The sequence below is a fragment of the Panthera uncia genome, chromosome A2, assembly GCF_023721935.1.
Source record: "Panthera uncia isolate 11264 chromosome A2, Puncia_PCG_1.0, whole genome shotgun sequence".
Taxonomy (NCBI): Eukaryota; Metazoa; Chordata; class Mammalia; order Carnivora; family Felidae; genus Panthera; species Panthera uncia.
This window is the reverse complement of record NC_064816.1, coordinates 8,367,390-8,392,818: the sequence shown is the minus strand read 5'-3', so window position 1 is coordinate 8,392,818 and position 25,429 is coordinate 8,367,390. Positions and strand designations below refer to the sequence as shown.

Here is a 25,429-nt window from a genome sequence, read left to right as displayed (position 1 = left end):
CCCCCCCCCCCCCCCCCCCCCCGTCCAGCCTCTTGGTCTTGGCACCTGCTGTTCCCACTCCCTGGCACACTCTTCCCCCTAAATCGTTGCATGTTTTGGCTTTTGCTGGATTCCTGATGCATTGGCTATCTATCTTCTTCGGTGAGGCCTTCTCTGACTTCAGAAGTTTACCGGTTCCCTTCTTTCCCTATCTCCACTCTTCCCAGCATTTATCCGTGAGTTTATGGATGTGTCTGCTTCGGTATTTATTGCCTACCCACGTCCCCTCTCCCTCTGTAAGCTGCTTTTAAGTCACTCTCTATTTCAGCCTACAGATACGAAAAACTGAGCCTCAGAGAAAAGTAACCTGCCCAAGAGGGCCGCGCCAGTGAGCAGCTGGGGAGAGATTTGAAGTCCCTGGAGGGGGATCTGTTTGCAGCCAGCTGGCGAAGTGGGACAAAGGGGCTTCTGCGGTTACCTTTCTCCTGATGCTGCTGCCGCAGCTGCTCCCAGGTGTCGCCTTCGTCCTGCTCGCCGAAATAATGGTACTCGGGGGAGAACTGGGCAGGGGTCGCCAGCAGCAGGAGCATCAGAGGCGGCAGCAGTAAGTCCGCCGGGCTCCCGGCCATGCCGGACTCCAACCGACCCGGGCGCGCTCCAAGGAGGAGCTCCTCGCGGGCTGTTTGGTGCCCGCACTACCCCCGCCGGCGGTGGCAGTGGTCGGGGCCGGAGGCTCTGAGACTCGTCCCGCTGCCTGCAGGCGCGTGGACCCGGCCGTCTTCTCTCCCCCTCCCCTGCGGTTGCAGTGGACCCGACCGCTGCACTCGTCCGCCCACCACTCCCCCGCCCTGTGCGTCATGGTTCGGGCCGCGCATAAAAGGCACAGAGGCCGAGTGCACTAGGTACTGAGAACGCGTGTTCGCGCGTCTGCGGTCCGTGCGTCCCGCTCGTACCCACGCAGGTATGGACCCCTGGAGGGCACGGGGCTCTGGGGAGCCCCCTGGGAGCAGCTCCGGCCGGGCCCAGGCCTCAGCTCTGCAGCCTTTGTTTTCCGCCCGCCGTAGTGCCTGCCTTTGTCCTTGCAGGGGAAACCGAGGCCTCGGCCTTGCAGTACAGGCCGCGTCGCCGAGCTCCCCGCCACCTTCTCGCGGGTCTCCTCCTGGAGCGGTGGGCTTGCGCTAGGGCGCTCAGGGCCGACACGCTAATGGAGGGGGCCCGGCGGCTGCGGCCCGGCCGCTAGTGCTGGTCAGGGGGGCGGGTCTCCCGCAGTCTCAAAGCCGCGCAGACCCGGCACCGGGGAGGGTGTGGGGGCAGTGCTGCGGCCTCTGCCTCTCGGACTCAGTAACTGGGCCCAGCGCGCAGCGTGACCTTGGGAAGGGAGGACAAAGGGTCTCCCCGGGCGCACTGACCGGACTGGGGGGGGGGGGGGGTCTCAGCTTTCAGTCATGACCTCTGGCAAAGCGCACGTCGGAAAGCCCGCCCCGGACTTCCACGCCACCGCCGTGGTGGATGGCGCCTTCAAGGAGGTGAAGCTTTCCGATTACACAGGTGAGGGCGGCCGAGAGTGGGCCCAGGTCGGGGTGGGGCCCAGACCTTAGAGGCCTAATGCCTTGGCTATCTCCTCTCCCTCCCCCAGGGAAGTACTTGGTCCTCTTTTTCTACCCGCTGGACTTCACCTTTGTCTGCCCCACGGAGATCATCGCTTTCAGCGAGCGTGCTGAGGACTTCCGCAAGCTGGGCTGTGAGGTGCTGGGGGTCTCTGTCGACTCTCAGTTCACCCACCTGGCTTGGTATGAGCGGGCACCAGCAGGGAGGGAGGATGCATTTAAGTCTCCATCCTCCACAGGATCCCAGCTGTGTGTTCTAGTGGCTGTTACTCAACACCTGTCCCTCCCTTTCCCCACCTTGAAAATAATAGAATTGATGACGCCCAAGTCCTTAATGACGATGGCAGTAATTAGCATTTGAAACCTAGTTGCTTGGCCCAGAGAGGTGGAGATGCTTTATCTCAATTAGGACAATACAGCCTCCCTTCCAGTAGTTATTTCAAACAGGTGGAAACTCCAGTTCTAGAGAGGGAAGGGCTGCGGCCCAGCAAGGAGAGCTAGAGCGAGGATGGGGACTCTAAGGCAGGCCTTCTGCCCCAAGATGGGGGGGGATCATCCGCACATGTGAACACACTTTGCTGGAGCCTTGGCTTAGTCTTCCCAGATGTGGGAGCCAGCCCCTGCCTCCTCTTGAGGGTGGGGTGGGTGGGGATCCTAGAGCCTTGCTCTAAAGCCCCTTATCGCTCGGTTCCAGCACCGCCTCTCCAGCCTTTATCACACTCAGACACACAGGGGGACGACCCTGCTGTGCCAGGCCATCTTGAGGTGCCAGCCCTGTCTCCTCTACCCCTAGGATCAACACTCCCAGGAAGGAAGGGGGTTTGGGTCCCCTGAACATCCCCCTGCTGGCTGATGTAACCAGAAGTTTGTCTGAAGATTATGGCGTCCTGAAGGAAGATGAGGGCATTGCCTACAGGTAGTGTTTGGCCCTCAGGGAGCCCCAGTCCTCAGGGTGAGGGGACTGCCCGCAGCTCTGTGGCCAGGAAGGAGCTGATAGTCCCTCCCCGGCCCCGGCAATGGGAGCTTTCAGCTCTTCACCATGAACCCTGGTATCTTCAGGGGCCTCTTTATCATCGATGGCAAGGGTGTCCTTCGCCAGATCACTGTCAATGATTTGCCTGTGGGGCGCTCGGTGGACGAAGCTCTGAGGCTGGTCCAGGCCTTCCAGTACACGGATGAGCATGGCGAAGGTGAGCAGACACACACATCCACCTGGGTTCAGACGTGGGTCCGTACTCAGCCCTCATGCAGGCATTTACTGCCTGCTCTGTCACTTGTGTGGGACGGACGTGAGGGCCCCAGAGTCAGCTCAGGGTCTTGTCGGCCGGAAGTTCGTAGTCTGGAGCGGGAGATACCCCAATAGGAAGGCGGCGAGGGGCTGGGAAGCAACCGATCTACAGAAGGTATTTGAAAAGATGTGTGTGCCAAGGCGGAGTTTAAAGAATAGTTGGGCCAGAGTATCTTCTCACGTGGAGGACATGGCCTGATCACAGGCCCTCAAAATCCAGTGGGTCTACAGCTGAGGGAGAAAGCAGCATTAAAGGGGTCAAAAAGAAATAAAAATATCAGCCCGAACATCCTGTAGCTGGACTTGGAGGCCTTGTCTCGACATGCTCTTGGGCCTGTACCACTTAGCTCTGGGCTTTTTCTTTTGCCACTCAGGCTCTTGCTTTGCCTCTGTTCATCCCCTCATACTGCCCCTATCTTAAAGATATGGCTCTAGTCTCACATGTGCCTCCCTGTGTCTTCCCACAGTCTGTCCCGCTGGCTGGAAGCCAGGCAGCGACACGATTAAACCCAACGTGGACGACAGCAAGGAATACTTCTCCAAACACAACTAAACTGGCAGAGAGGTGGAAAGCTTGAGTTGTTGGCCCCCACCTACGCCCCTACCTGGATACCCATGTTGACCCAGGAAAGGCCAGACCTGCCCCTTTAAACTTCGTAGTCCCTGAGCCTGGAGGGCTTGGCCAAGGCCTTCTCATTCTCCCAGCTGGGAGGTGGTGAATGCTGAGTCCCTTCCTGGAGCCCACCTAGCGGGGCACAGGCCTAGAAGTGACCAATAAAGTATTAGGACAGACCTTAGTCTGCATCGGTGTGGTCTGTCTTGGTGTCCTTGCTCCCTACCTCCTCCCCTTCTCCCTGACCTGGGAAATTGACGCTGTAGTTACTGATCTCCACCACAAGGTGGGAGCCTTACATCATGCTCACTGCTTCCTCTTTCTCCATGGCCTGAGGGTGGATTTCAAGGGGGAGCAGTGGGTAGGGAGTGGGGTAGGGGGTTGGGTGGGCTGCTTGTCTCTTGCAGGGAGCAAGTCCCAGGATGCCCTACCTCCTGAAGCCTGGCCGAGCAGGGTAGCACCCACACTTTGCCATCTGCCAGCCGGGGTTCAAATGCCATTGAAGAGCTGTGATATTTTTTCCCCGGGGGCCTCTTCAACAGTGAGATGAGAATAAAGACAACGAAGGCACATCACTGTGCACATTACAAGGGATACAGTTTGTGAAGCTCGGGGCCCAGTTAATGGTTCTTTGGACAGGTCCTTGGGACTGGAAGAAGGTGGGGACCCAGTCCTAAGAGCAGAACCGAGAGTGGAAGCTTGAGCTACATGCACAGTCTCTGCTGCAAGGTCTGCCCCACTCTGGGTTGGAAGGGCCGCGGACCTGCCCCCGAGGTGGGTGAGGCTGAGGCTAGGAGGCAGGTGTTAGGAGCAGTGTTCCCAGGGAGTGCAGTTTGATGCTGTGCATGTTCAGGCAAGTGGTTGTGCAGGCTCATTTAATCCACAGACTTATGATTAATAGTACTATTCAGCCTAATAATCCTCCAAGGTCGTTCATCTGGGTCTTGTAATTTTATCTACACTCCCTCCCCAAGGCCCTCCGTGGTCTTCCCCAACCTCATCTCCCTATTTCTGGTTCACTCCAATCCAGGCACACTGGCTTCTTGCTGCTTTTTGTTTGTTTGTTTGTTTGTTTGTTTTTAATAAGCTGATCTTGTTCTGGCCACAGGAATTTTGCATGTGCTTTTCCCTCTTGCCCAGGATGCTGTTTTCGCCGAGCCTGGATGCAGATCTGAAAAGCTGCATCATTCAAGGTCCATGTTTCCAATCCATTCTTCAAAGCAGCTCACCTCCCCTGCCCCGTCACTACCTCTTTGACCTGTTTTTTTTTTTTTTTTTTTTTTTCTCTTGCTAGCACTTACCATCTCCGAATCATATTTGCTTGTTTACTGTCTGTCTGCCATGATCCAGGCGGTGTCTCCAGGGCTACGTTGTTCAGTATTTTTATAAGTGAATTAATGAATTATCTGTTCTGCCTACCTCACCCCTGCGGTTTCTCAGCCTGTGTTTTTCCCTGCCGCTCTGGGGGCTTCCGGCTCCGAAGCCGGCTAGACCCTCCTGCTCCCGGCGCACCAGCCACCTTCCCATCCGTCCCAACTGCGGGGGAGGGCGTCCCGCGGGCGGCGCCCGGCGGCCCAAGCAGCCGCCCCGGCAGGACCAGACCTGGCAGTCGCCCCGCTCCCAGCCTGGCACCCGGGAGGGGAAATTGGCAGGCGGGTGCCGCCCTTCCTGGCGGGGGTGGGGGGGGGGGGGGGGTACCGCGGCGGCAACAACGCGAAGACTGCAACAACCCCCCGCCCGGGTCAGTTCAGATGGAGCGGGCGTGGGCGCGGCGAGGCCCGGACGCCAACCCCAGGGGGCGGGCTCTGGGTTGGCTCCGGGACCAGGAGCGTGGCCCTCCCACCGCGGACGCTCTGGACCCAGGCCTGGGGCTTTCCGGGCCCGAACAGCCGCCTGCCTGGGAAAATCCCGGCCCCCTTCCCGGCGCCGCAGCCCTGCCCGGCAGAGCGGGGGAGGGGATTCCCGGAATCTGCCCGGAGACCGCTGTCGCGTCACTGTACAGAATCGGCCCATGTAGGGGCAGCGCTTCCGCTGCGTCAGCGGGGAAAGCCCCAGCGCGCGCAGCTGGGCGGGGCTGCGCCCGCGCACTGAGCGTCTCGCCCCAGGCCTCCTGCCCCCAGGTGTTGGGCGGCTGGACAGCGTCCCCGCCCTGGACCTTCCAACCCCAGAGCTCAGGCGACAAGAGAGGGGTTGGACGCCCGGAATAGGGATACAAGATGCTCGGGTAGAGCTGGCGAGGACACAGATACAGGAGGCACAAACAGGAGTGGGGTGGGGGCAGCCCAGTATTCTCCTCCCTCCGCCCGCCCAGCTTGGAAAAAAAAGACAACAGAAATTAATAAAGAACCATTTTTTTTTTTTTACTTAAATAGATTCAATAAAAAGTCTGAACAACAAACACACACACACACAAACACGTCTTAAAATAAACTCTTTAGCGACCAAGTGCGTGTTTCTTATCCACAGTACAGTGCAGAGGGGGGAGGACAGGGGGCGGGGGTCCCTTCCCCAGTGTCCCCGCGGGCTTGAGTACCGGGCGGCGGGGCCAGCTCCGCCGCGATCGCCCCCTCCTCCCCTCCCTGTTAAATACACAAATATATTATATTCAATATGAATCGAGTCTGTTTCCAGCAGAAAAAAAAAAAACATACAAAAAAAGGTGGAAGGGGGCTTGTAAACGTCGAGGTGGAAGGACTGGGCGCAGAGCGGGCGGGCAGGAGTCCAGTGTGGTTTGCGGTGCCCCGGGGGCCGATGCCCACCGCCTGCCCCCTCGCCCCGTGGGAGGCGTGCGCCCAGTCGTCCAGACTGGGGGGATGTCCGTACGGGGGGGGGGGGCGCTCAGAAGGCGTGTCCCTTGACCCCGAGCAGCAGCTGGCAGCCGTTGCTGACATGGGTCATGACCTTCTGTTTAAGCTGGGCCACTTGTTCCCGAAGGAGCCCAGCAGTGCTCGACAGCCCCGCGTTCTCGGCCTTGAGTGTCTTCACCTTGTCCTCCAGGCGCGCGATGCGCTCCAGCTTCCGCTTCCGGCACTTGGTGGCCGCCAGCCGGTTCCGCAGCCGCTTGCGCTCCACTTTGATGCGCTCCTGGTCTTCCATATTGATGGGGGACACCGGTGGCGTGGCGTCACGGCTGCGCGCCTCAGGCACGGTCTGCGGTTCCTCCTTGAAGGTGGAAGCGCCGCGGCCCAGACCCAGTTGCGCCGGGTGGCCGCCAGCGAAGGGCGGTGCGTGTGGGAGGTAGCTGATGGTGGCCGTCGGGTACGAGCTCCCAGTCCCGACGGCGGCCCCGGCGCCTCCAGAGGGCGCAGAGGCTGGGGAATAGCTGCTGAGGTTGGTGTAGACGGGAGGAGGCTCCGGGCCGGCGTAGACGCCCCCGGGCCCAGCCGGGGGCCCCGAGCTGGCGCCCAGGGACACGTTGGGGGGCGTCACGTGGTTCATCTTGTGCAGGTCGTCCAGGGCTTTGACAAAGCCGTCAGCGAAGCCCTCCTGCTCCTCGGTGACACCGCCCCCGGCGCCCCCCGCACCTCCGCCGCTGCCTCCCCCGCGGGGGTAAAAGTACTGTCCCGGGGGCGTGGGCGTCGTCGTGATCACACCGTTGCTGTTGGGGACGATCAGGCGCTCCAGCTCTGATGAGGCAAGCTTGAGCGATGCGCCTGTGTCCGAACCTTGGCCGGAAAAGTAGCTGCTGCCACCGCTGCCCTCTGGTCCTGGGCCCCGCGCCCCGGGCGCTTTGAGACTTCGGTAAGGGTCGGCCAGGTTGAGCGCCAGGCTGGGTTTCAGGAGTTTGTAGTCGTGTAGAGAAAGGCCGCCCGGAGCCCGGCCGTATCCCGCTGCTGCGTATGAGTCGTCGTGGTAGAAGGGCTGTTCCATTTTAGTGCACATCCGGGCGGCCCAGGCGGTCTGGGGGGGTCCCTGCGGGGCCGCCCCGGGCCTCGCTGCAGCGAACGGCGCTCTGTCCGCGACGGTGGCTGGACTGGGTATCTGGATGCGCGTTCCCAGGAGCTGGCACCGGCCGGGAGAAGCCAGCCGGCGGCTGTGCGCGGAAGCTCTGCGCGGCTTCTCGAGCCCCTCTGCCCCTGTCTGGCGCGCTCGCTTTCCTGGTGTCGCTTCCCCCTGCTCCCCGCTCCCTGCTGACTCCGACGCTAGCCTGGCGGCGCTCAAGGTCCCGGCAGCTCAGCCTGAGCCACACGCCTTTATACCTCGATTGTCAGCCACGGAAGTGCGCTCCGATTGGCCGTCGCGCGAGCCGGGCCCCCGCGCCCCCCTCCTCCAGCGTGGGGAAGGGGAGGAGGCGGCTCGCGTCACTGTCAGGAAGCGCGTGTCCTTGTAAACAGCGGCCACGGGCTGGGTGGCTCGCCGCGGCTGCAGGGGGGAGGGGCTCAAGGGACCCCGGAGTGCGTGAAGAAAGGGGTGCTGGTCCGAGGCACACAGGGAGGGACTCCAGGGAAGGCGATGATTCCCCTGGATACCAGGAACTGATACAGAGCAAGTGTGTGTATGGGCGGGGGGGAGGGGGAGAAGGGGGGAGGGCTCCAGGGCACACATGAATCCGAGGGGGGGTTGGAAGGCTGATAATACACCTGGGAGACCCCACAAAGGTGAGATGGGAGGGTTAGCAGGGTAAATGAGGGAAAGGTAAGGAAATGCCTGATTCAGGAATTGTGTGGGGGTCTTGAGTACAGAGGGTTTGAAGGATTTGACGTTCTACTGGAAGGACTGAACCCAGGAAAAGTGGGGGTGGGGAATCAAAAGGGTAATGGGAGGGGCTAGAGGTTCCATTATGTAAGAAACTAGTAGGGGTCCTGAAGTCCATGGGAGATACTGAGGGCCTCCATAAGGGGAAGAAATTGGGGATGGGAGGGGTCATCTAGATATGTAGAAGGTGAGGTTTCCGGGGTACACTGAGTCAGGGAAAACACGGGGGTGAGAAGATGGGGACACTATCAGGGGCTGGGGGTCATTGGGGTCATCTGCAAAGCCTTTATGAAGAAGAGTTAAAAGGTTAGGGACACACCTTCAGAGCTGAGATGACAATGACACAGGGTCTCCCGTTGAGACACGAGAGGAGGGGTTTTTGAGGATTCTGAGGATTTGGATTACTGGATCTTCCATGATTGGCACCCCTTCTTGTGGGTGACTTCTAGGCGCCTGTATACTTTGTTCCCGTCTCAAAGCCCTCCCCCAGTGACCCTGGGCTCGACCGACCCTGCGTCGGCTCCTAGTGCCTGAACCTACCCCGACGGCCGGGGCGCGGTCGCCCAACCCCACTCCTTCCTTAGAAACAGGCTGGGGAAAGAGCGCCGCGGCAGGAAGTGTGGCAACAGCCCCCGGGGGAAGGAGCCCGGCCCTGCCTCCGTCACTCGATTCCTACAGGACAGTGAGCCCCGCCCAGGGTCCGGTCGGGTTCTGCGCCTCCGAAGAGGAACCTGGACGTGCGACCCCGGCCGAGGCCAGGGTGCGCAGAACTCGCCCAGCCGCATTGGCCTCCAGTCACTGTACCCCTCTCCCAGCAATGGTTCAGCCCGCGGTGCCCGCAGACGATCACGGAGGCAGGCAGTCCGGGGACGATTCCATTAGCCCGATGGAGGGGGACACACCGGGGCGCGGGGCCTGGTCGCCATGGCAACAGGCCGGAGTCCGCGGGCAGGACTGGGGGCGGGACGGCCCAGGAGTCTCTCCCCGACGCCCCATATAAGGACACAGGAAGGGGTGGGACCAGCGCTGGCCCGGGGCCCCGAGCCAGGACCCGGGAGCCCGGGTATCTGCCAGGTCCCAGGGCGCGCCCGGGCCCCCGGACGGCTAGTCCCGACCAGCCCCGCCGCCGCCCCCGAGGCCCCCACGGCCGCCTCGCTGGGCCCCACCCAGCCGCTCTGGGGCTGCGTCCTGCCGGGCCCGGCCCGGCCCAGCCTGGCAGGTCCCCGCCTGCCCGCGGGCCTGGGTCGGACTTCGCCCCCGGCCCGACAGGGCGCGGAGGGGCCGGCCAATGTCTCGAGGCGCCCCCGGCGCCTGGGCGGGCTGGCACGACTGCCTCCTTCCTCGGGTGGGGTACCCTTCCTTTCCGCCGAGAGGCCCAAGCCCCTCCCCCCACATCCCTAGGGGCCGGGATGCCTCTTCCCTCCAGTGGGCTAGGCGCCCTACTCCTATGTTAGTCTGGGGGTCCATCAACCATTCGGAATACCTGAAGTTGGGGTTGTCCCTTCCCTCCCCAGGGTGTCTCCTTCATCTCCATCCAGTCCGAGGAGACCAGAAAATCCAAAGGGAGGGGATCTGCGGGAACCCAGTGCCCCTTCCCCGGTACTGTATGGGAGGTTTAGATGGTGAGGCTCCTAGTTAGACTTAAGGTGGGACTTCCGAGCAGTTAGAATGTGTGCCAATAGGAACAACAGGTGAGAAACTCAGTCTCTCTCTCCCTCTCTGAGAGAGAGAGGCCTCTATGTTCTGGAAAGATAGAAGCTTTGTTAGGGTAGAGACAGGCTGAGGGACGGGGCTAGCCTGCCTTTGTAAGGCAGGCAGACAGCACGCCAACTATGAGGGAGAGAAGGAAAATGAAAGAGGCAAAAAAGAAACTGAGCTATGTGGGGGCAGGGGGAAGTCCAGCACAGCAGTGGAGTTAGAAAGGAAGGTCCCATGAGAAGCTAGGGGTATCCCCATCTTTGGAGGGTCCTTGTGACCCCTGAGTGCCCCCTCCCCTCCTCCTCTTGCTCGAACTGCTCCCCTAACCCCACCCCGGGCTCAAGGGAGATTCCAGCGGCTGGCCGCTGAGTCTGGCAGGCTTGCTGCCAGGCCTGTGTCTCCCGCCCATGCTAATAACTGCAGCTGACATCTGGCCGGGCCCTGCGGGGGCGCAGCAGGCAGCGTTGGGGGGCTGGGCAGGTCTGGCCTGAGGGCAGCATCTTGGGAAGCCAGCCTGCAGGTCCCAGAGGCCAGGAGGCCAGAGTGAATCAGCGCTGGCCAGTGCTGAGGTTGCCCATGTCAGGGGAGTCCTGGAGAGAGGTGAGGCTGGCCCAGAGAGGGTCGAGACCAGACGGAGGACAAAGATTGGAGCAAGGACAAGTGGATGTATGGGGGCGGGGGGGGGGGGGGGGGCAGGGCAGGGAGAGATGCCCAGAGAGACAAACCGGGGGCAGGGTTAGCGTCATGCAGACTAACAGTGAGACTCAGAGACACTTAAGATAGGCAGACAGACTGTGGAATAATAATTATTATTTTAATAGCTGACACTTAACATGGGCCAGGCACTCATTGCCCGCTTCCAGCAACCCAGCAAAGCGCATGCTGTTTGTGTTCCCATTTAACAGACAAGAAAATTGAGACAGGGAGGTAAGGAACTTGCCTGATAGCCCCATAGCTACAAGGGCTGGAGTCAGAATAGAACCTGAGCTGTCCGGCTCCACAGTATTAGCCACTATCCTGCGGATTTTCACAACCAGAGAGGTGTTTATGCTGTGCCAACTGTGTGTCCGGCTCTGCAGGCCATTTCATGAAGGGTCTCCTTTAATCTGGGGAGAAATGGGAGTTGGGCACAGGGCTGAGGGGTGGGGGTGGGGACAGGCTAGCATGGAGTGGGGTCAGGTTCCTCCATGTACTCGGCATGGGTGTTTGAGCAGGGGGTGGGGATTGGGCCAGCAAAGGAGGGCGGGGGCCCAGCCGAGCTGGTACAGCCGGTTCCAGGCCCCTGCCAGTCTCACCCTTGTGGCCTGGGCACCACCCCCTCACGCCGCCCCACTGGCGCCAAGGCCGGCTGTGAGGAGGGTGTAAGGATAGCCCCCTCCCCCACCCAGCCTGGGTGCCCAAACTGGCAGCTGGGTCCTGCCCAGCCCCTGGGCTTCAGATCAGCATCTGGCTGAGGAGTCTGTGCCCAGACTTCTCCAACGCCCTGGGGCCTGGGGCCTGGGGAGCGGAATAAGGAGGAAGTTCACCCACCCCCACCCACAGGTCTCTCTGGGGCTTTTGGCCTTGAGGGACTTCTCCTTCTTATAAATAGCCTGGTGACCCCCTTGCCCCAGCCCCACTGACCAGCCGGAGCCCTCACCAGGAAACTGGGCCGGGGGCTGCCCGTGAGTCAGCCAGTGGGCAGGCCAGGGCGAGAACCCACAAGTCATAGCACCCAGCCTCCCGCGTCCCTGCCCCTGGGTGTGGACAGACAGCTGGGCAGGAAGAGGCTGAGGATCACGGAGGCCCTCCTCCAGGAACCCCTGGCCTGCCAGCCACCTCCCTCCCCCACCTCTGCGGTTTGGGGGTCCCTCACCCCCTCTCCTGGAGAGGAAGCTTCTGGGTTTTCTTGGAAGCAGGAAGGAGAGTCTGGCTCCTCAGGCTGACTCAGCTGGGCATGAGGGGAGTTTCCCACAAAGCTACTTCTGTCCCCCCAACTGCTGGAAAGGTCTTGGGGGGCCTGAACACGGCAGACATCCTGGGTGCCCCCCTCTACAGGGGATGTGGTGAAAATATAGGCCCACACCCCACCAAGGACTGGGCCTGATGAGCTGGGCCTCCTAGGGGAAGTGACAAACAGCAGGGAGGGAGGGAAGTGGCGGGGGGGCGATGTTTGGAGAGAGGAAGCACCAGGATGCGGAGGGGGGGGGTGCGCGGCGCAGAAACAGGCTGGAAAGCACAGAGACCCACCCACAGCACCTCAGCACGGTCCGGGAGTGTGTGTGTTTCTGTTTGGCCGTGGGTCTGCACGTCGCTGGCCTGTCAGGGCGTGTGAGAGTGCGTGTGAGGCCTGCCTCCTCAGTGCATGCGTCTGTGTGTTGGCCCAGCCCTGCAGGGGTGTGTAGGGACTGTCCGATTTAGGGGACGGGGAGGTGGGTGAGTGTGCATGCATGAAACAGGTTGTGTGTGGCCGACCCATGTTGTTGTTTTGGAGTTCACAGGGCCGACCTGTTCACATCTGGTGTGTGTGTGTGTGTGTGTGCACGCGCGCGCTAGCCAACAGGTCCTGTCAGGGTGTCCCTGTGCCAGTGTGTTTACGAATGTCCGACTGTGGCTTGTCCGTGCCTCTCTGTGTTGGGCGTGACTGTCTGGCCAGACCATGTCTGTAAATATGTCCGTTTGTCTGCTTGCCTCTGTCTAGTCTGTAGGTGGGTCGGACTTGTGTGTGTTACTGCTGAGGTACTGGGAATCTGCAAGGCTGTGTCTTAGTGTCCTTTGGAGCCTTGGAGGGTGTGGGCAGTGTGTGTGGGTGGCTGGGGCTCTGGGTGATGGCGTATCTGTGTCCTCTCCATAGGCTGAGGTTTGTGTCTCTTGCCTCGGAGTCCCTTTCTGAGCTGGCAGTCTTGGTCGTGTGCGTGTGTGCGCGTGTCTCTTTTTCTTGTGTCAGGATCCGACGGTGGCGTGTGTGTGTGTGTGTGTGTGTGTGTCTAAACATCTCCTGTGCAGCAGTAGAGGTACCTGTGCTGAAAGCGACTGTGTCTTCTTTCTGAGTCTATGGAGATGCGTGTTGCCTGCCTGCATCCGACACCCAGTTCTTCTAGGTCTCTCTCCTGTCTCGCTGGCCTATCGTGTCAGTCTCGGGGTGAATGTGAGCGTGGCACTCTGTCTACCGGGGTGTGTGCTTCTCGCTGGGAAAGTCAGTGTCTTTCTGTGCGTGTCGTGGTCAGTGTGTTCATCTTGCCTGTGTGCCCACTTGATTTATCCGTCACGCGGGCCCTGCCTGCGGGCTTCTGACCTGCCAGTGTCTTCGCGGGTTGGGCAGCATTTCGGTCTTGCTCCTGAGTCCGCACTGTCACTGCCCTGGGCGTGATAGCTGTCACTGGGTCGGCTTGCCCAGATGTGCGTCTGACCCTGTCAGCGTGTCCCTGCGTGGCAGTCTCTCTGTGGCCAAGGTGACAAGGGTTTGTGTGTCTGGACTGGTCTCTTTCGGGGTGACTGTGTGTGTGTAGTCCCTGTGCCACCCCTTCCCCCAAGTCTGGCCTCCCTGGGCCATGTTTACTCTGCCCCCAGCCGATGATTTCTGCCCTGCCCGGGGAGGGGCTGACCCTCCAGTCTGTCCAGCCAGCAGTCCACAGGATGTTCCCCAGACGCTGTCTCCGCCGACATCCCCTCCCTCTGGCCACCCTTGGGTCAGGACCCAGGCGTCCAGGGCAGCGGGGGTGGGGCTGCAGCGTGGGGTGGGGGGTGGCCTGTCAGGGCCCCGGAATGAGGGTGGGAGGTGGGGAGGCAACGGGCCCAACAGGTTCCGCCTCATTCCTGCCCCGCCTCTCACTTCCTGGGTGCCCGCCTGGGGCAGGGGGTGGACGGGATGAACCCCGTGGCCTCAGCGCGCCTGGGTGGGGCACAGCCCGCCCCGCAAGGACTGGCTTCTGCTGGGCACCTTGACATCCAGGCCTGAGAGACAGGAGGAACCTGGGCCCTCCTCTGCCTGCCAGGCCTCCTCCTACTCCTTTGCCCAGCTCAGGATGCAAAGCGTCCCCTCTGTTATTCACCTAATTCCCACAACAACACAATGGGCCAGGTATAATTATCCCCCATTTTCAGATGGGGAAACTGAGACCGAGGCAGTAATGACCACAGAGGCAGCATTTGAACCCAGTTCTGAATGCTACTCAAGAACCCCCCCACCCCCCCCAGCCAGCTCATCAACCGCCTTCCTTCCCTTCTCTAAAAATGGTACATGTAGGGTGGAGTGTAAACCCAGGGCCCGTGAGGCCTGGCTCAAGGGGGCGCCCGGCTAGCTCTGAGTCAAAAGGGGCCCCTGTTTGAAATGAATAAGAAAACGGCTTTAACCGTTTCGTCGCCACGATGGGCTCTGCCAAAACTTCCTGTGGGCTGGGGGGGGGGGGGGGAGGGGAGGGGAGGGGTGGGAGCTGGGTTCCCGGAGGCTTGGGGGTGGGGGGAGGCACCTCTAGCGACCTTGGCGAGGTCTGGCTAAGAAGACACCATCTGCCCCCACCCCCCCGCCGCCCAGCCCAGGGCCCCCTAGAACTTGGTTCTCAGCCCCCACGGCCTGGAGGGGGTCTCAGAGCCCGGAGCCCCCTCCCCAGGGGCCTGACTCACACTCGGGGAAAGCCGCGAAGGGTGAGTCACGTGGGCGGGGATGGGGGAGCAAGGTCGGTTGCGGCCAAGGGACCCCGCACTGGCCTGAGTCACGCATGCTCCAGCCTCGCTGACCCCAGCCCCCTTCCCCAGAGACCAGGGGCGGGAAGCGCATTGCCGAAGGACTACGGAGCTGCAGAAAGAGCAGGAGGTGGGGGGGAGGCTGGGGGGCGGGGGGAGGAAGCAAGCGCCAGGCCGCGCGGGAAGCTCCGGTTCCCATGGTAACTGGGGGGTGGTTCTCCCAGCTCCAATGGGGGTAGTTCCTCTCTCGGCAGGGACGGCCCCGGTGCGCCGGGGAAGCCCCCGCGCGCTCTGTCGAGGGGCCACCAGTTTCAGGTCCGCCAGGAAGGGGTTAACGGCGGCCCCCTCCCGGGTTTCACCCGCGCCCAAAGCCCCAGGGGGGGCGGGGCTATGCCCCGCGTGGCCAGCCCCCGTGGCCGCACACGCACACGCGCACGCAGCTAGCCCATCCCCCGCCCCGCGCTCGCACGCACGACCGCGTCGGGCTCCACGCATGCAGCGATCCCCGTCGTGTCTCACGTCACGCACGACGCACGCGCCCCCGCAGTGCCGGGAGGGGCCCTTCCAGGCATAGAGCAGTGGGAAGTGGGGCGTCAGATGCCCACTGCGCACATCTCCGCCTCCGCTGGACGTGGTGTCCCGTGTGACTTTGACACCCCCCCACACACACACACAAGGTCATAAACTCTCTGATGACCCACAGTGTCACACGAACACAGGATACACCTGCCCTACAATGGCACAAGCGTTCAGTACTATAGCCAAACCCCGCAGCAGACGCGGACAGGGTCACCTGTCATTCTTTGTTTACGGAGACAGACAAGGCCATCTCCATACAGAGGTGGCATATATAGGTATACTCATAAGGTCATACCATCACCATCAAGACAAAGTAAGCCACAGATACAAAGTCTTGGACATCAGGACTCCAGTTGCAACACGGCTATGCCTTATCACAGAGATTGTAGGGGCACAGAGACACACGGTGGGGACAGAAACAACAGCCATGCTGTCTCACGGCCATCACAAATAGGGCACACAAGTCAGAGTCAGACAAACCCACAAGGCCACACACAGGGACACTCAGATTGTCAGGGGGGTGTGGAAAAATCAAGGATATACATGCCAGGGTCATGCTGTCACAGAAAGCCACGTGATGGAGAGAAAGGACATGGTCACACAGAAACACAATCTAAAGCCACACTGAAGGACTGATTGTCACACATTCACTTCTCATAAAAAAAAAAAAAAAATGACACAGGAATATAGACACAAAGCAAGGTCGTATATAGAGAAGCGTTATGCCCCAGTCCCCATCAGCTTCCCCACTCCCATCAAATCCTAGGTAGTCTGTTGCATAAATTCCTAGAGCCCCAAGACACAAGTGGATGCAGACCCACAATCACAGACCCACCATCTCACACCTACATAAATATGAGCACACTTCACATGGACTCAGACACACACACACACACACACACACACACACACACACACACAAAGGAGGAGGACAGGATGGGAGTTCCTGGCCAAATGTCAGTCTTTAGTGCAAAAGGCCTGCCAGAGTCCCTCCTCGTATGGAGCATGGTGTCCCCCCCAGCAGCTGTGGTCGGCCCTGGGGAAAGGGCATCATTCTCCCAATTGTGTGCACCCAGGGTCCCCGTCCTAGCCCTCATGACTGTGGGTCTCTGCCCAGATGTGAAAGCTGGAGGGGACGGGCCGGGGTCCAGCTGTGGCCGCAGGGAGGGGCTGAGTCACCGGCTTCCCAGCAGTACAACCCAGGCTGGGCCCAGCTGTTCCTGGAAACAGGCAGGAGGGGGTGGGGTCTCCAAGCCAGCTGGGGGCTGCCGGCCCCCACCCACACTCTCCGTCCCTACTAATGGAGGCCTCTGGACCATCCCCCAAATTTGGGGGCTCCCTCCACCAAAAATGGAGGCTCGCATCTTTCCGCCAAAATAGGTTTCCTGTCCCGAAACGAGGGCTCGTGACCCCTTTCATTGAATTGAAGGTACCCGGATCCCCCCAACAGTGGGATTCCTTACATCCCGTAATAGAGATTGCTGCTCTTCCCTGCCAACATGGGAGCTTCCTTTCCCCACAAACGTAAGAATCCCTTCCGCCCCAAATGGAGAGTTAATGGATCCTCTCCCAAATTGAGGCACCCAGACCTTTCCTAAACTCTGGGGACTCAGGTCATTGAACATCTAGAAAGCCCATAATCACATTAGGACAATTCCAGTCCATGCCCCAAATATCTGGTTTCCCACATTTTTCTTACACATCAAGATCCCTGCGGCTTTTGCAAATACTGGGTACCCCACACCAAATATCTGGCGGTCACAGCATGTCTCCCAACGTTGGGCAACCGGGCCCTCGCACAAATATTCCTAGCACCCCATCCTTGTAATAGACGTAGTTCCCGGCCATCGTCCACTTTTACCTGGGAGCAGCGTGGCCCCATTTCCCCCTACTGGCAGCACCCTTTCCTCCGGTGGGTGCGGGAAGGGGGAGCCAGCGGCAGTTGTTCCCACGCCCGCCGGAAGGCAGCCCAGTCCGGAAGCCGGCACTGCCGGCCCTTGTCCCCTTCCCTCCTCCCTCTCACCCCGCTCCCAGGGGTTGGAGGCCGAAAACAACGCGGGAAGGAGATATGGGGGTGTAGACGGGCCCGGGAGGCCCTCGCGTGCGTGCGGCCGCGCTTCTGAGTGGGCTGTAACTGGGTATCTGATGGTACAGTGACTGGGCTGCTGTGACGCGGCGTGGCGGCTCCTGTCATCCTGATCAACCCGCTCCAGGACAGGGTCGCGGGTGCCAAACTCTGGGCTGGAGAGAGCAGCGCCCCTCCCCTCAGACCTAGACCCACCCCCAAAGCAGAGCCCGCCCCTCCCTCCAGGTACAGCTAATAACCTCTAATTACTGGTCATTACCTTGCCCGCCTCGTGGGAGAGGAGCTGCCGGGGGTACTCTGGCGCCAAAGGCTGCGGGCCAGGACTACCCGCCCCCCCCCCCCCAAGCCACTTAGAACCTCTGTTAACTCCTGCGACCAGGAATTGAAACAGCTCTTGCCACCTAGAGTCGTGGGGAGATTTCAGCCGCCTATATATTTAAATCGCTTAGCGCAGCGGCTGCACACTGTAGACACTCAATAAATGGTGACTGCGATTTTATTAAATACTATTGTTATCGCTTTCCTTTGAGCCCCCTCCACCGCCAAGGCGGGGTCTCAGAAAAGGCACGTTGCTTCCCCGCAGGCTGCGTTCCTGCAGTCTGCGCGCCCCCTGGTGGGCCTGGGGCACCAGGGAGGCCAGGTCCTGCGATCTGAAGCCAGAGGACCTAAGGGGTTCGGGGCTGGGGAGGGTGGTGCAGGAGAAGCTCTGTGGAAATGGATCCAGACTGGGCAAGTGTGTCTGTACCTCACCCAAGACCTGAGTCCAGCTGATTCACCCTGCCCTCGACCTAGGATCACGCTCGTGTCCCGTTTACCCCTGAGGCAAGACTCCCAAGTGGTGACTTGGGAAGACCCCTTTAGGAGCTCTCCTCGAAATTCGTAGAATGTGTTACGGCCTGCCCCTTCCCCGCGCAAATAAAGGCTCCGGTCATAAGGTGGTTAAGGGCCAGAATTTCTTCCAGCTGAAGAGAGAGGACGTGAAAAAGCCCGTATAACAGGGTGGGATAGCTCCGCCTCACAAGATGAGGAATTATCCTGAGGTCTCCCGCTACCCTCCCCCCTCCAAAAAGAGCCAAGGAGGAGGGGTAGCGGGTCTGCGCTAGGGATGTGCAAGCTTGGCCCAGACTGACCCCTAGCGGCAGGGCGGGCGCCCAAGTGCTGCCCGGATCCAAGATGGCGGAACTGGAGGTATGATCGGGCGCCGGGTGGAGACCACGTGTCTAGGGCGGGGCCTGCGCCTAGGGGGCGGGGCGGGGCGGCGCTCTAGGCCGAGCGGGAGGTCGGGGCTGCGGGTGCTCGCTGGTGGCGGATCAGAAGGCGGCTGCGGTGGCGGGGCTCTGCGGCCGAGGTCGAATCCGATCGGGAGCCATGAGCGTGGACAAGGCCGAGCTATGCGGGTCTCTGCTCACCTGGGTAGGTCGGGGGCGGGGCCAGGGCCAGGTATGCGCCCGCTCTTCTCGCCTGGGAGCCCTGGCCTTGGTTCGTTCTACCCTTCTGTTCTGGGGCTGGGAGGAGGAAAGGGCCTTCGGCCTGCAGGGCGGTTGGACTCTAGCCTGAGCACCCGCCCCTGTCACGTGGCAGGTCTGCATGGAAAGAACAGGTGAGGCCCCGCCCCTTCGCGGCTGGGTCACGTGGGTGAGGGCACAGGTGAGCTGGCCTGGTCACGTGGGGCGTGTGGGGACCAGGTGACTCGTGGTTCTGCCCTGGCCCGGTGGCGCGGGGTTTGTTGACCACAAGTGAAGTGAGGCCACGCCCCCTCCAGTCCCAGGTGAGCTGTGGCCACTCCTCCGCGGAGCTGGTTTGCCAAAGCCACAGAGCAGTCCCCGACAACCGTGTGAGGTTCCCGCTGACCGGGAAAGTCAGCGAGAGAGGAGTGGTTCGATTTTTCCCAGGCCCTAACTGCCCATTGCCCTTTCCTCTTCCTCCCCAGTTGCAGACGTTCCATGTCCCGTCCCCCTGTACCAGCCCCCAGGACCTGAGCAGTGGCCTCGCCATAGCCTATGTGCTGAACCAGATGTGAGTGGGGCTGAGGGGGAGGGTCCCGAAAGGGTCCCCCAGCAGCTCATCCCACCTTCTCGCCCCCAGAGATCCTTCCTGGTTCAACGAGACGTGGCTCCAGGGCATCTCAGAGGACCCGGGTCCCAACTGGAGGCTGAAGGTGACAGGTGGACTCATGACTGGGGGACAGACTGGTGAAGAGATCATCAGGGAAGGCTAAGCTAGACATGTCCTGGGTGATGGGTCAGCCAGACACACGTCCTGGGTGATGCACAGACAACTTGGCCAGGAAGAGAGACAGATGTCTGGTGACCAGCCAACTCTCTTCTTTCATGCTCCTAAGGAGCAGGCCTGGGTGTGCCGCAAGGAATGACACAGACAAAAACCTGCACACACGAACATAAACTTCCAGTGGCAATAAGTTCTATGAAGACAATAAAAGCTGGGCCGTGAGAGAGGGCAACTGGGTGGGTGGTTGTCCCCGATGGGCTGATCTCCACGTGAAATTTGGAGGAACAGGGTTCCAGGCACTGGGAACAGCCAGTGCAAGGTTGGGAAGAAGCCTGGTGTATCGAGGAAAGGCAGGGAGGTCAGAATAGAAAACAAGGGGGCAGAAATGGTGGATGAGGTCATCAGGAGTGGGGCAGGCTGGGGCAGGGAGATGGATTCTATTTTAAGTGCTACGCAAAGTCAAGGAAGGATTTTAGCAGAGAGGAAAGACAACCTGGCTTGGGATTTAACAAAGCTCCCCCTGGCTGCTTGGAGAGGAATGCAGAGTAGGCAGCGAGAGTGGAAATGGAGACCCGGTTGGTGCAATAATCCAAGTGAGAGATGAAAATGGCTAGGGCCAGAAGGTGGCAGGGCAGGTGGTGAGACGTGACTGGATTCTGGGGACATGTGAACAAGAAAGGCAGGCAACTAGACAGGTCGCCCCTAGGAGGGAGGACAGAGGACGGTACCAAACAGGGATGAAATGACCAGGAATTGGGAAGTGAGGCAGAGAAAAAAAGGCTGGGGCAGACAGATTCAGAGTGGGGGCTGCTCGGCTCCTTCTGGGGGGCTCTGGGACCCTGGACACAACTCCTTGCACCTCCCTAGGTTAGCAATCTGAAGACAATCTTACAGAGCCTATTGGAGTACTCCCAGGATGTGAGTAACCATAAACAGAATTTAGGAGCTGGGGTTGGGTTGGGAGGAGATGGGTGTCGGTGAGTCCCAATGCCCCCTATTCGCACCCCTACCTCCCTGTCCTCAGGTCCTGGGGCATCCTGTTTTGGAGCAGCACCTTCCAGACGTGAGCCTCATTGGCGAGTTCTCTGACCCAGAAGAGCTTGGCAAGCTGCTTCAGCTGGTGCTTGGCTGTGCCATCAGCTGCGAGAAAAAGCAGGGTATGGGGGGGGGGGGGGGGGGGGGTGTGGTTAGAGGATCCCCAGGGGAAAACCTGAGAAAATCCTCCTCATCCCGTACCCCCACGTTTCAGTCTTCCTCACCTTGATCCCCAGAGCACATCCAGAGAATCATGACGCTAGAGGAATCAGTTCAGCATGTGGTGATGGAAGCCATCCAGGAGGTAAGTGGGGGTGCCCAATGTGGCAAGGAGCTTCAGGGGAGGAGACATCAGGGCAGAGGCGACTGGGCATGGGCTCTGCCCTGGTAAGTTCTGGGCTCTTCCTGGAACTCAGTTGGCCAGATGCCCCTGTCTCAGGTGTCTGCCAGCTCGAAGTCACCATTTAGCACCCTCAAAGGACCCAGCCTCCCTGCTGGATACACTGCGGGAGGGCAGCCTCTAGATTGGGGTTATTGGGGAGAACTGGCTTTGGGCGCAGGAGGATTGAGAGGTCCGTAGGCTGGATTGTAGAAGCTTTCAAGGCCACACTCAGAGGGCCCAGCTCATCTCACTGTCCTCCCACCTTGCTCCAGCTGATGACCAAAGACACCCCCGACTCCCTGTCACCAGAAACATATGGGAATTTTGATAACCAGGTAAGAGGCGGGGGACCTTGTTAAAGGCCCAAATCCATCACTGATTCTCAGGGCTGCCTAAGGAGGAGGAACCTGTCCTTACGTGTGTAAACCACCTCAATCCCTCAGGGTCCTAGCCTGTTCCCTCGCCAGGTCACCAGTGTCCCCACATCACCTTTCCTTGAGTCCCCTGGGGTCCGAGCCCTCCCTTGGATCTTGAGAGTTTCTTGACTCCTTTCTGCCACTAGAGACGCCAGCCTCCCTTCCCCCAGTCTCCTCCCATGGACTCCTGACTTCCTTGCCCCTCCCCGTTCCCCCCCCCGTCCCTCCCCAGTCCCGAAGGTACTACTTCCTGAGTGAGGAGGCCGATGAGGGGGATGAGCTGCGGCAGCACTGTCTGGACCTGGAGCGGCAGGTGAGGTTGAGGTTGGCGGAGAGGGAGCGCGGGTTGCTTGCCTCCTTCCCTTCCAGACTCCAGCTCATCTGCGCCTCCTGCTGGCAGCTGGTGCTCCTGTCCGAGGAGAAGCAGAGCCTGGCACAGGAGAACGCGGTGCTTCGGGAACGGGCGGGCCGGCCAGAGGGTGAGGGTGCCACTGGCCTCACTGCTAAGAAGCTGTTGCTGCTGCAGTCCCAGCTGGAGCAGCTGCAGGAGGAGAACTTCAGGTGCGGCGAGCCGGGGTTTGGGCCCCAGGCCAGGGGATGGGCGTGGGCCCAGCCGCCTCGAGTGCCCCCTCCTTCCCTACCCCTCCAGGCTGGAGAACGGCAGGGAAGATGAGCGTCTGCACTGTGCCGAGCTGGAGCGGGAGGTCTCCGAGCTGCAGCAGCGGAACCAGGCACTGACCAGTCTGGCCCAGGAGGCGCAGGCCCTCAAGGATGAGATGGACGAGCTGCGGTGAGTGGTGGGTCCCTGGGTCCCCACCGCCTACTGTCGTTGCCGCAGCGTCCCTCTGATGCCATAGTACCTCAAAACCCCCCAAATGCCCGGTGAACCCTCCCAGTGTCCCCTGGACTCCACAGTGATGGTGCAGTGGGCGGAGTTTTGAGCCGGGCCTGGGGGGGTGGGGGGGTGGGGTGGGGGGAAAGCAGGCAAGGGCAAGGCCGCAGGAGCAGGTTAGAACATTCATAAAGGATGAACTCCCCCACCCCAGTTCTTGCCCTTTCTGCATCTTGCTTTCCCGCAGTCTTGCTTTTAGGAATGTTCTAACCTGCCCTGTAGCCCCGCCCTTGCCTGGCTCCACCCCCAGGCCCAGCTCTCGAACCCCACTGCACCATCCTGGATTCCACCACGTCCTCTGGGTGCCACCAAGATCCCTGCTTCTATGGTGCCCCCCAGGACCTCATAGTGTGCCCTTTTGAGCCTGCGTTATATTCCCCAGACGTTGTAGCATCCCCACGACCCCAGCTACCAGCCCCCCGCCCCTGCTCCAGTGCTGGCCAGGGGCCATCACGCCCCAGGATCCCGTTGTGCCCTCCAGGACCCCCAATGCGATAACTTTTGCCACCCCCTTCTTCACCCATCTGTGCCCCTCACGAGAGGACATTTCCTTCTCGTGACTCCACAGCACGCCTGCAATCCCAAAGCACTTGGTGGGTCCCCCCAACACCCACTCCCTCGACTTCACTGTGTCTTCTGTAACCTCTAAAGGCTCTCCTGTGACCCCCAGCACCCCTGTAATGTTAGAGTGCCTAGGGAATCCCTGCTGCATCTTAAAGGACCACACAGTGCTCTGCCCCGAAGGACCTCACCGTGCCTTCATTTGATCCCATAGCCACCTCGTAACCTCAAAGTGTCCTTGAGGGCCCCTCAGAGCCTCTGGGCCCCATCATTCCCCCTGTAACGCCTCAGTCATTCTATTCACTCCCGCCCCCGAGGAACCCTGATTATGACCCTGGGCTAACAATTGATACTTAGGGCTCCCTCTGCGCCCCCTAAAGACCCCTCCCCCCCCCCCAAAAAAAAAAAACCCACCAGGCCCTGGCTGGCTCCTGACCCTCATGGTCCACCACCTTGAACCCCCACATCCCCAGGTGACATGACACCTTCCCCTACCCGGGGGGGGGGGGGGGGGGGGGGGGGGTGGGGTCCTCAGATCCAAGCTGAACCCTGACCGCAGACCCAGGCCTCCTCTCCCGACTTGCCTCCTCCCCCAGGCAGTCCTCTGAGCGTGCCGGGCAGCTGGAGGCCACGCTGAGCAGCTGCCGGCGCCGCCTGGGTGAGCTGCGGGAGCTGAGGCGGCAGGTGCGGCAGCTGGAAGAGCGGAACGCGGGCCATGCCGAGCGCACACGGCAGCTGGAGGACGAGCTACGCCGGGCCGGCTCACTGCGTGCCCAGCTCGAGGCACAGCGACGACAGGTGCGGCAGGGATCAGGGCAGAGCCCGGAGGGCGTGGTGCTCTAGGCCGCTGGACCCCTCGCCCCTCTCGCTTTGGCGGGTCCTCAGCGTGCTGCTGAGCCCCTAGCCTCCCGCCTCGTTTATATGTAGGTAACGCCCTTCGGGCAGGCCAGCTCCTCCCTAGGCTTGTAAGCCCCGCCCCTCCAAGTTCTCTGGGTCCGGTCCCGCGGGGCCCGATGCCTTCACCTTGTATTCAGTCCCTGCTCCTCCTCCAAACCCCGCTTTCTCACCCCTCCTCGGTGTTCAGGTTCAGGAACTTCAGGGCCAGCGACAGGAGGAGGCCATGAAGGCCGAGAAGTGGCTATTCGAGTGTCGAAACCTGGAGGAAAAGTATGAGTTGGTGACAAAGGAGAAGGAGGTGAGGCCGAAGTCCCGCGTCCAAGCCCCACCCTGTCCATCTTAGCATAGCCCAATCCCCAGGAAGCCAACCCTGCCTCAAGTGGCGTCTTGCACCCCGTCCCTCCAGCGGCTGCTGGCAGAGCGGGACTCCCTGCGGGAGGCCAATGAGGAACTGCGCTGCGCCCAGCTGCAGCCTCGGGGGCTGACCCAGGCCGGTGAGTTGGAGGCCTGTCATCCTAAGGGCCTGGGGCACGGGTAGCCTAAGGTGCCGTTAGGGCAGACAGAAAAGGCGTCCCAGGCCTTGTCCAGGACGGGGACAGATCTAGGCCACCTCGGAGACAGGCCAGAACGGAAAGAAATGGCAGGGGCCGTCCCCGGGGATCAGGGCAAACTCGGGGCAAGCATCACCGCCCGCTGTCAGGTTGAGGGGTGAGGCTTATGTTAACCCAGTCTTTTGGTCGAACTTGAGTCCTCAAAGATGACTCTTGGAAAGTGAACCCTAGGGATGGGGGCAGGAGCTGTGCAGCAACCTGAAGACATTTCCCACACTCTCCAGACCCTTCGCTGGATCCCACCTCACCAGCTGTGGAAAACTTGGCAGCAGAGATCCTACCTGCGGAGCTGAGGTATCCTGGGGTCGCTCCGAGGTCTAGCTGCACCCAGAGCTCACCCCCAGCTCCGCCCCCAGTGCAGGCACCTACTACTAGCCTGGCCTGCTGTGTTGGGTTCCCAAGTCCTCCCCTGGCTCCTAGGCCCACTCACTCCTAATTCTGCCCTTATTTGGCCGGAGCTCTAGCCCTATTGCCTAGAGGCAAGCCCTCCAGCCCCAGCTTGCCTCTCGGGGATCCATCCTCAGTGCGCAAATTAGGTCCAACCCATCTGGCTCCACCCACCGAACAAAAAATCCTACCCTCAGCCCTGCTCACCGTCGGACTCTGCCCCCAGGGCATAGCCCTGTCCTCAGTGTAGACCCGGTTAGGTGCAGTGCCCTCTGTCCTGCCCCGATGAACTCCCCCACCCCAGTTTCTTCCCCTTTCTGCGTCTTGCTTTCCCCGCAGTCTTGCTTTTAGGAAGGTTCTAACCTGCTCCTGTAGCCCCGCCCTCGCCTGGCTCCACCCCCAGGCCCAGCTCAAAACCCCTCCCATTTTGGTTCCCCAGCGCTCTGCCCACCCACGCCTAGGCCAGGTCCCCAGTACTCCGACCCTTCCCTAGGATCTAACGGGGCTCTTCCCCGGGGCTCTGTCCCTCTGCTAGCCCTGTCCGCCCAGTCTCCCCGCCAGAGCCCCGGCAGGCCTGCGGGCTGACCTGTCTCCAGCCCTGCTCACTCCCCGGTCGGCAGGGAGACGCTCCTGCGGCTTCAGCTGGAGAACAAGCAGCTGTGCCAGCAGGAGGCGGCCTACCGGGAGCGGCAGGAGGAGCTGCAGCGCCACCTGGAGGAGGCCAACCGCGCGCGCCACGGGCTGGAGACGCAGCTGCGGTGAGGACCCGTTGCGGGGGGGGGGGGGGGGGGGGGGGGGGGGGGGGGGGGGGG

General features: G+C 61.0%; 4 protein-coding genes across 12 annotated transcripts in view; 2 read left to right on the top strand and 2 right to left on the bottom strand.

Moving 5' to 3' along the window:
• LOC125929038 (ribonuclease H2 subunit A) overlaps positions 1-763 on the bottom strand; it is a 7,696-nt gene extending 6,933 nt beyond the window's left edge. For 3 of the 8 annotated variants that reach the window (XM_049639923.1, XM_049639925.1, XM_049639922.1), the window contains exon 1: positions 458-693. Coding sequence is in view for 3 of the 8 variants with exons in the window: in XM_049639929.1 (XP_049495886.1) it covers positions 458-608 (151 nt within the window). In the remaining 5 variants the exon portion in view is untranslated. Of the gene's footprint in view, positions 1-457 lie in introns of all 8 variants that reach the window. The other 5 variants (XM_049639926.1, XM_049639921.1, XM_049639929.1 and 2 more) reach the window with 4 other exon arrangements.
• Positions 764-833: 70 nt separating this feature from the next.
• On the top strand, positions 834-3,667 carry PRDX2 (peroxiredoxin 2). Its single transcript, XM_049639933.1, has 6 exons — positions 834-940; positions 1,416-1,527; positions 1,616-1,769; positions 2,380-2,502; positions 2,646-2,776; positions 3,342-3,667. The coding sequence occupies exons 2-6, from the start codon at positions 1,425-1,427 to the stop codon at positions 3,425-3,427; spliced, it is 597 nt and encodes a 198-aa protein (XP_049495890.1). The 5' UTR covers positions 834-940; positions 1,416-1,424; the 3' UTR covers positions 3,428-3,667.
• A 2,454-nt stretch (positions 3,668-6,121) lies between these two features.
• Positions 6,122-7,675, bottom strand: JUNB (JunB proto-oncogene, AP-1 transcription factor subunit). The gene has a single exon (XM_049639920.1). It carries the CDS (start codon positions 7,367-7,369, stop codon positions 6,326-6,328), a length of 1,044 nt encoding a protein of 347 aa, XP_049495877.1. The 5' UTR covers positions 7,370-7,675; the 3' UTR covers positions 6,122-6,325.
• A 10,785-nt stretch (positions 7,676-18,460) lies between these two features.
• HOOK2 (hook microtubule tethering protein 2) overlaps positions 18,461-25,429 on the top strand; it is an 11,228-nt gene continuing 4,259 nt past the window's right edge. For both annotated transcript variants that reach the window (XM_049639918.1, XM_049639917.1), the window contains exons 1-15: positions 18,461-18,620; positions 19,138-19,223; positions 19,293-19,365; positions 20,304-20,354; positions 20,461-20,593; positions 20,708-20,775; positions 21,126-21,188; positions 21,502-21,582; positions 21,670-21,830; positions 21,919-22,059; positions 23,319-23,520; positions 23,807-23,917; positions 24,026-24,113; positions 24,455-24,524; positions 25,238-25,375. In XM_049639918.1, coding sequence (XP_049495875.1) covers positions 18,576-18,620; positions 19,138-19,223; positions 19,293-19,365; positions 20,304-20,354; positions 20,461-20,593; positions 20,708-20,775; positions 21,126-21,188; positions 21,502-21,582; positions 21,670-21,830; positions 21,919-22,059; positions 23,319-23,520; positions 23,807-23,917; positions 24,026-24,113; positions 24,455-24,524; positions 25,238-25,375 — 1,511 coding nt within the window. In that variant the 5' untranslated portion in view covers positions 18,461-18,575. The remainder of the gene's footprint in view (positions 18,621-19,137; positions 19,224-19,292; positions 19,366-20,303; positions 20,355-20,460; positions 20,594-20,707; positions 20,776-21,125; positions 21,189-21,501; positions 21,583-21,669; positions 21,831-21,918; positions 22,060-23,318; positions 23,521-23,806; positions 23,918-24,025; positions 24,114-24,454; positions 24,525-25,237; positions 25,376-25,429) is intronic.

Bases quoted from the DNA above. Each gene is read 5' to 3' on its own strand.
- PRDX2 (XM_049639933.1), top strand. From the start codon at position 1,425: ATGACCTCTGGCAAAGCGCACGTCGGAAAGCCCGCCCCGGACTTCCAC. The intron at 1,528-1,615 runs GTGAGGGCGGCC...TCCCTCCCCCAG, and splicing joins GAAGCTTTCCGATTACACAG to GGAAGTACTTGGTCCTCTTT. The intron at 2,503-2,645 runs GTAGTGTTTGGC...TGGTATCTTCAG, and splicing joins GATGAGGGCATTGCCTACAG to GGGCCTCTTTATCATCGATG.
- JUNB (XM_049639920.1), bottom strand. From the start codon at position 7,369: ATGTGCACTAAAATGGAACAGCCCTTCTACCACGACGACTCATACGCA.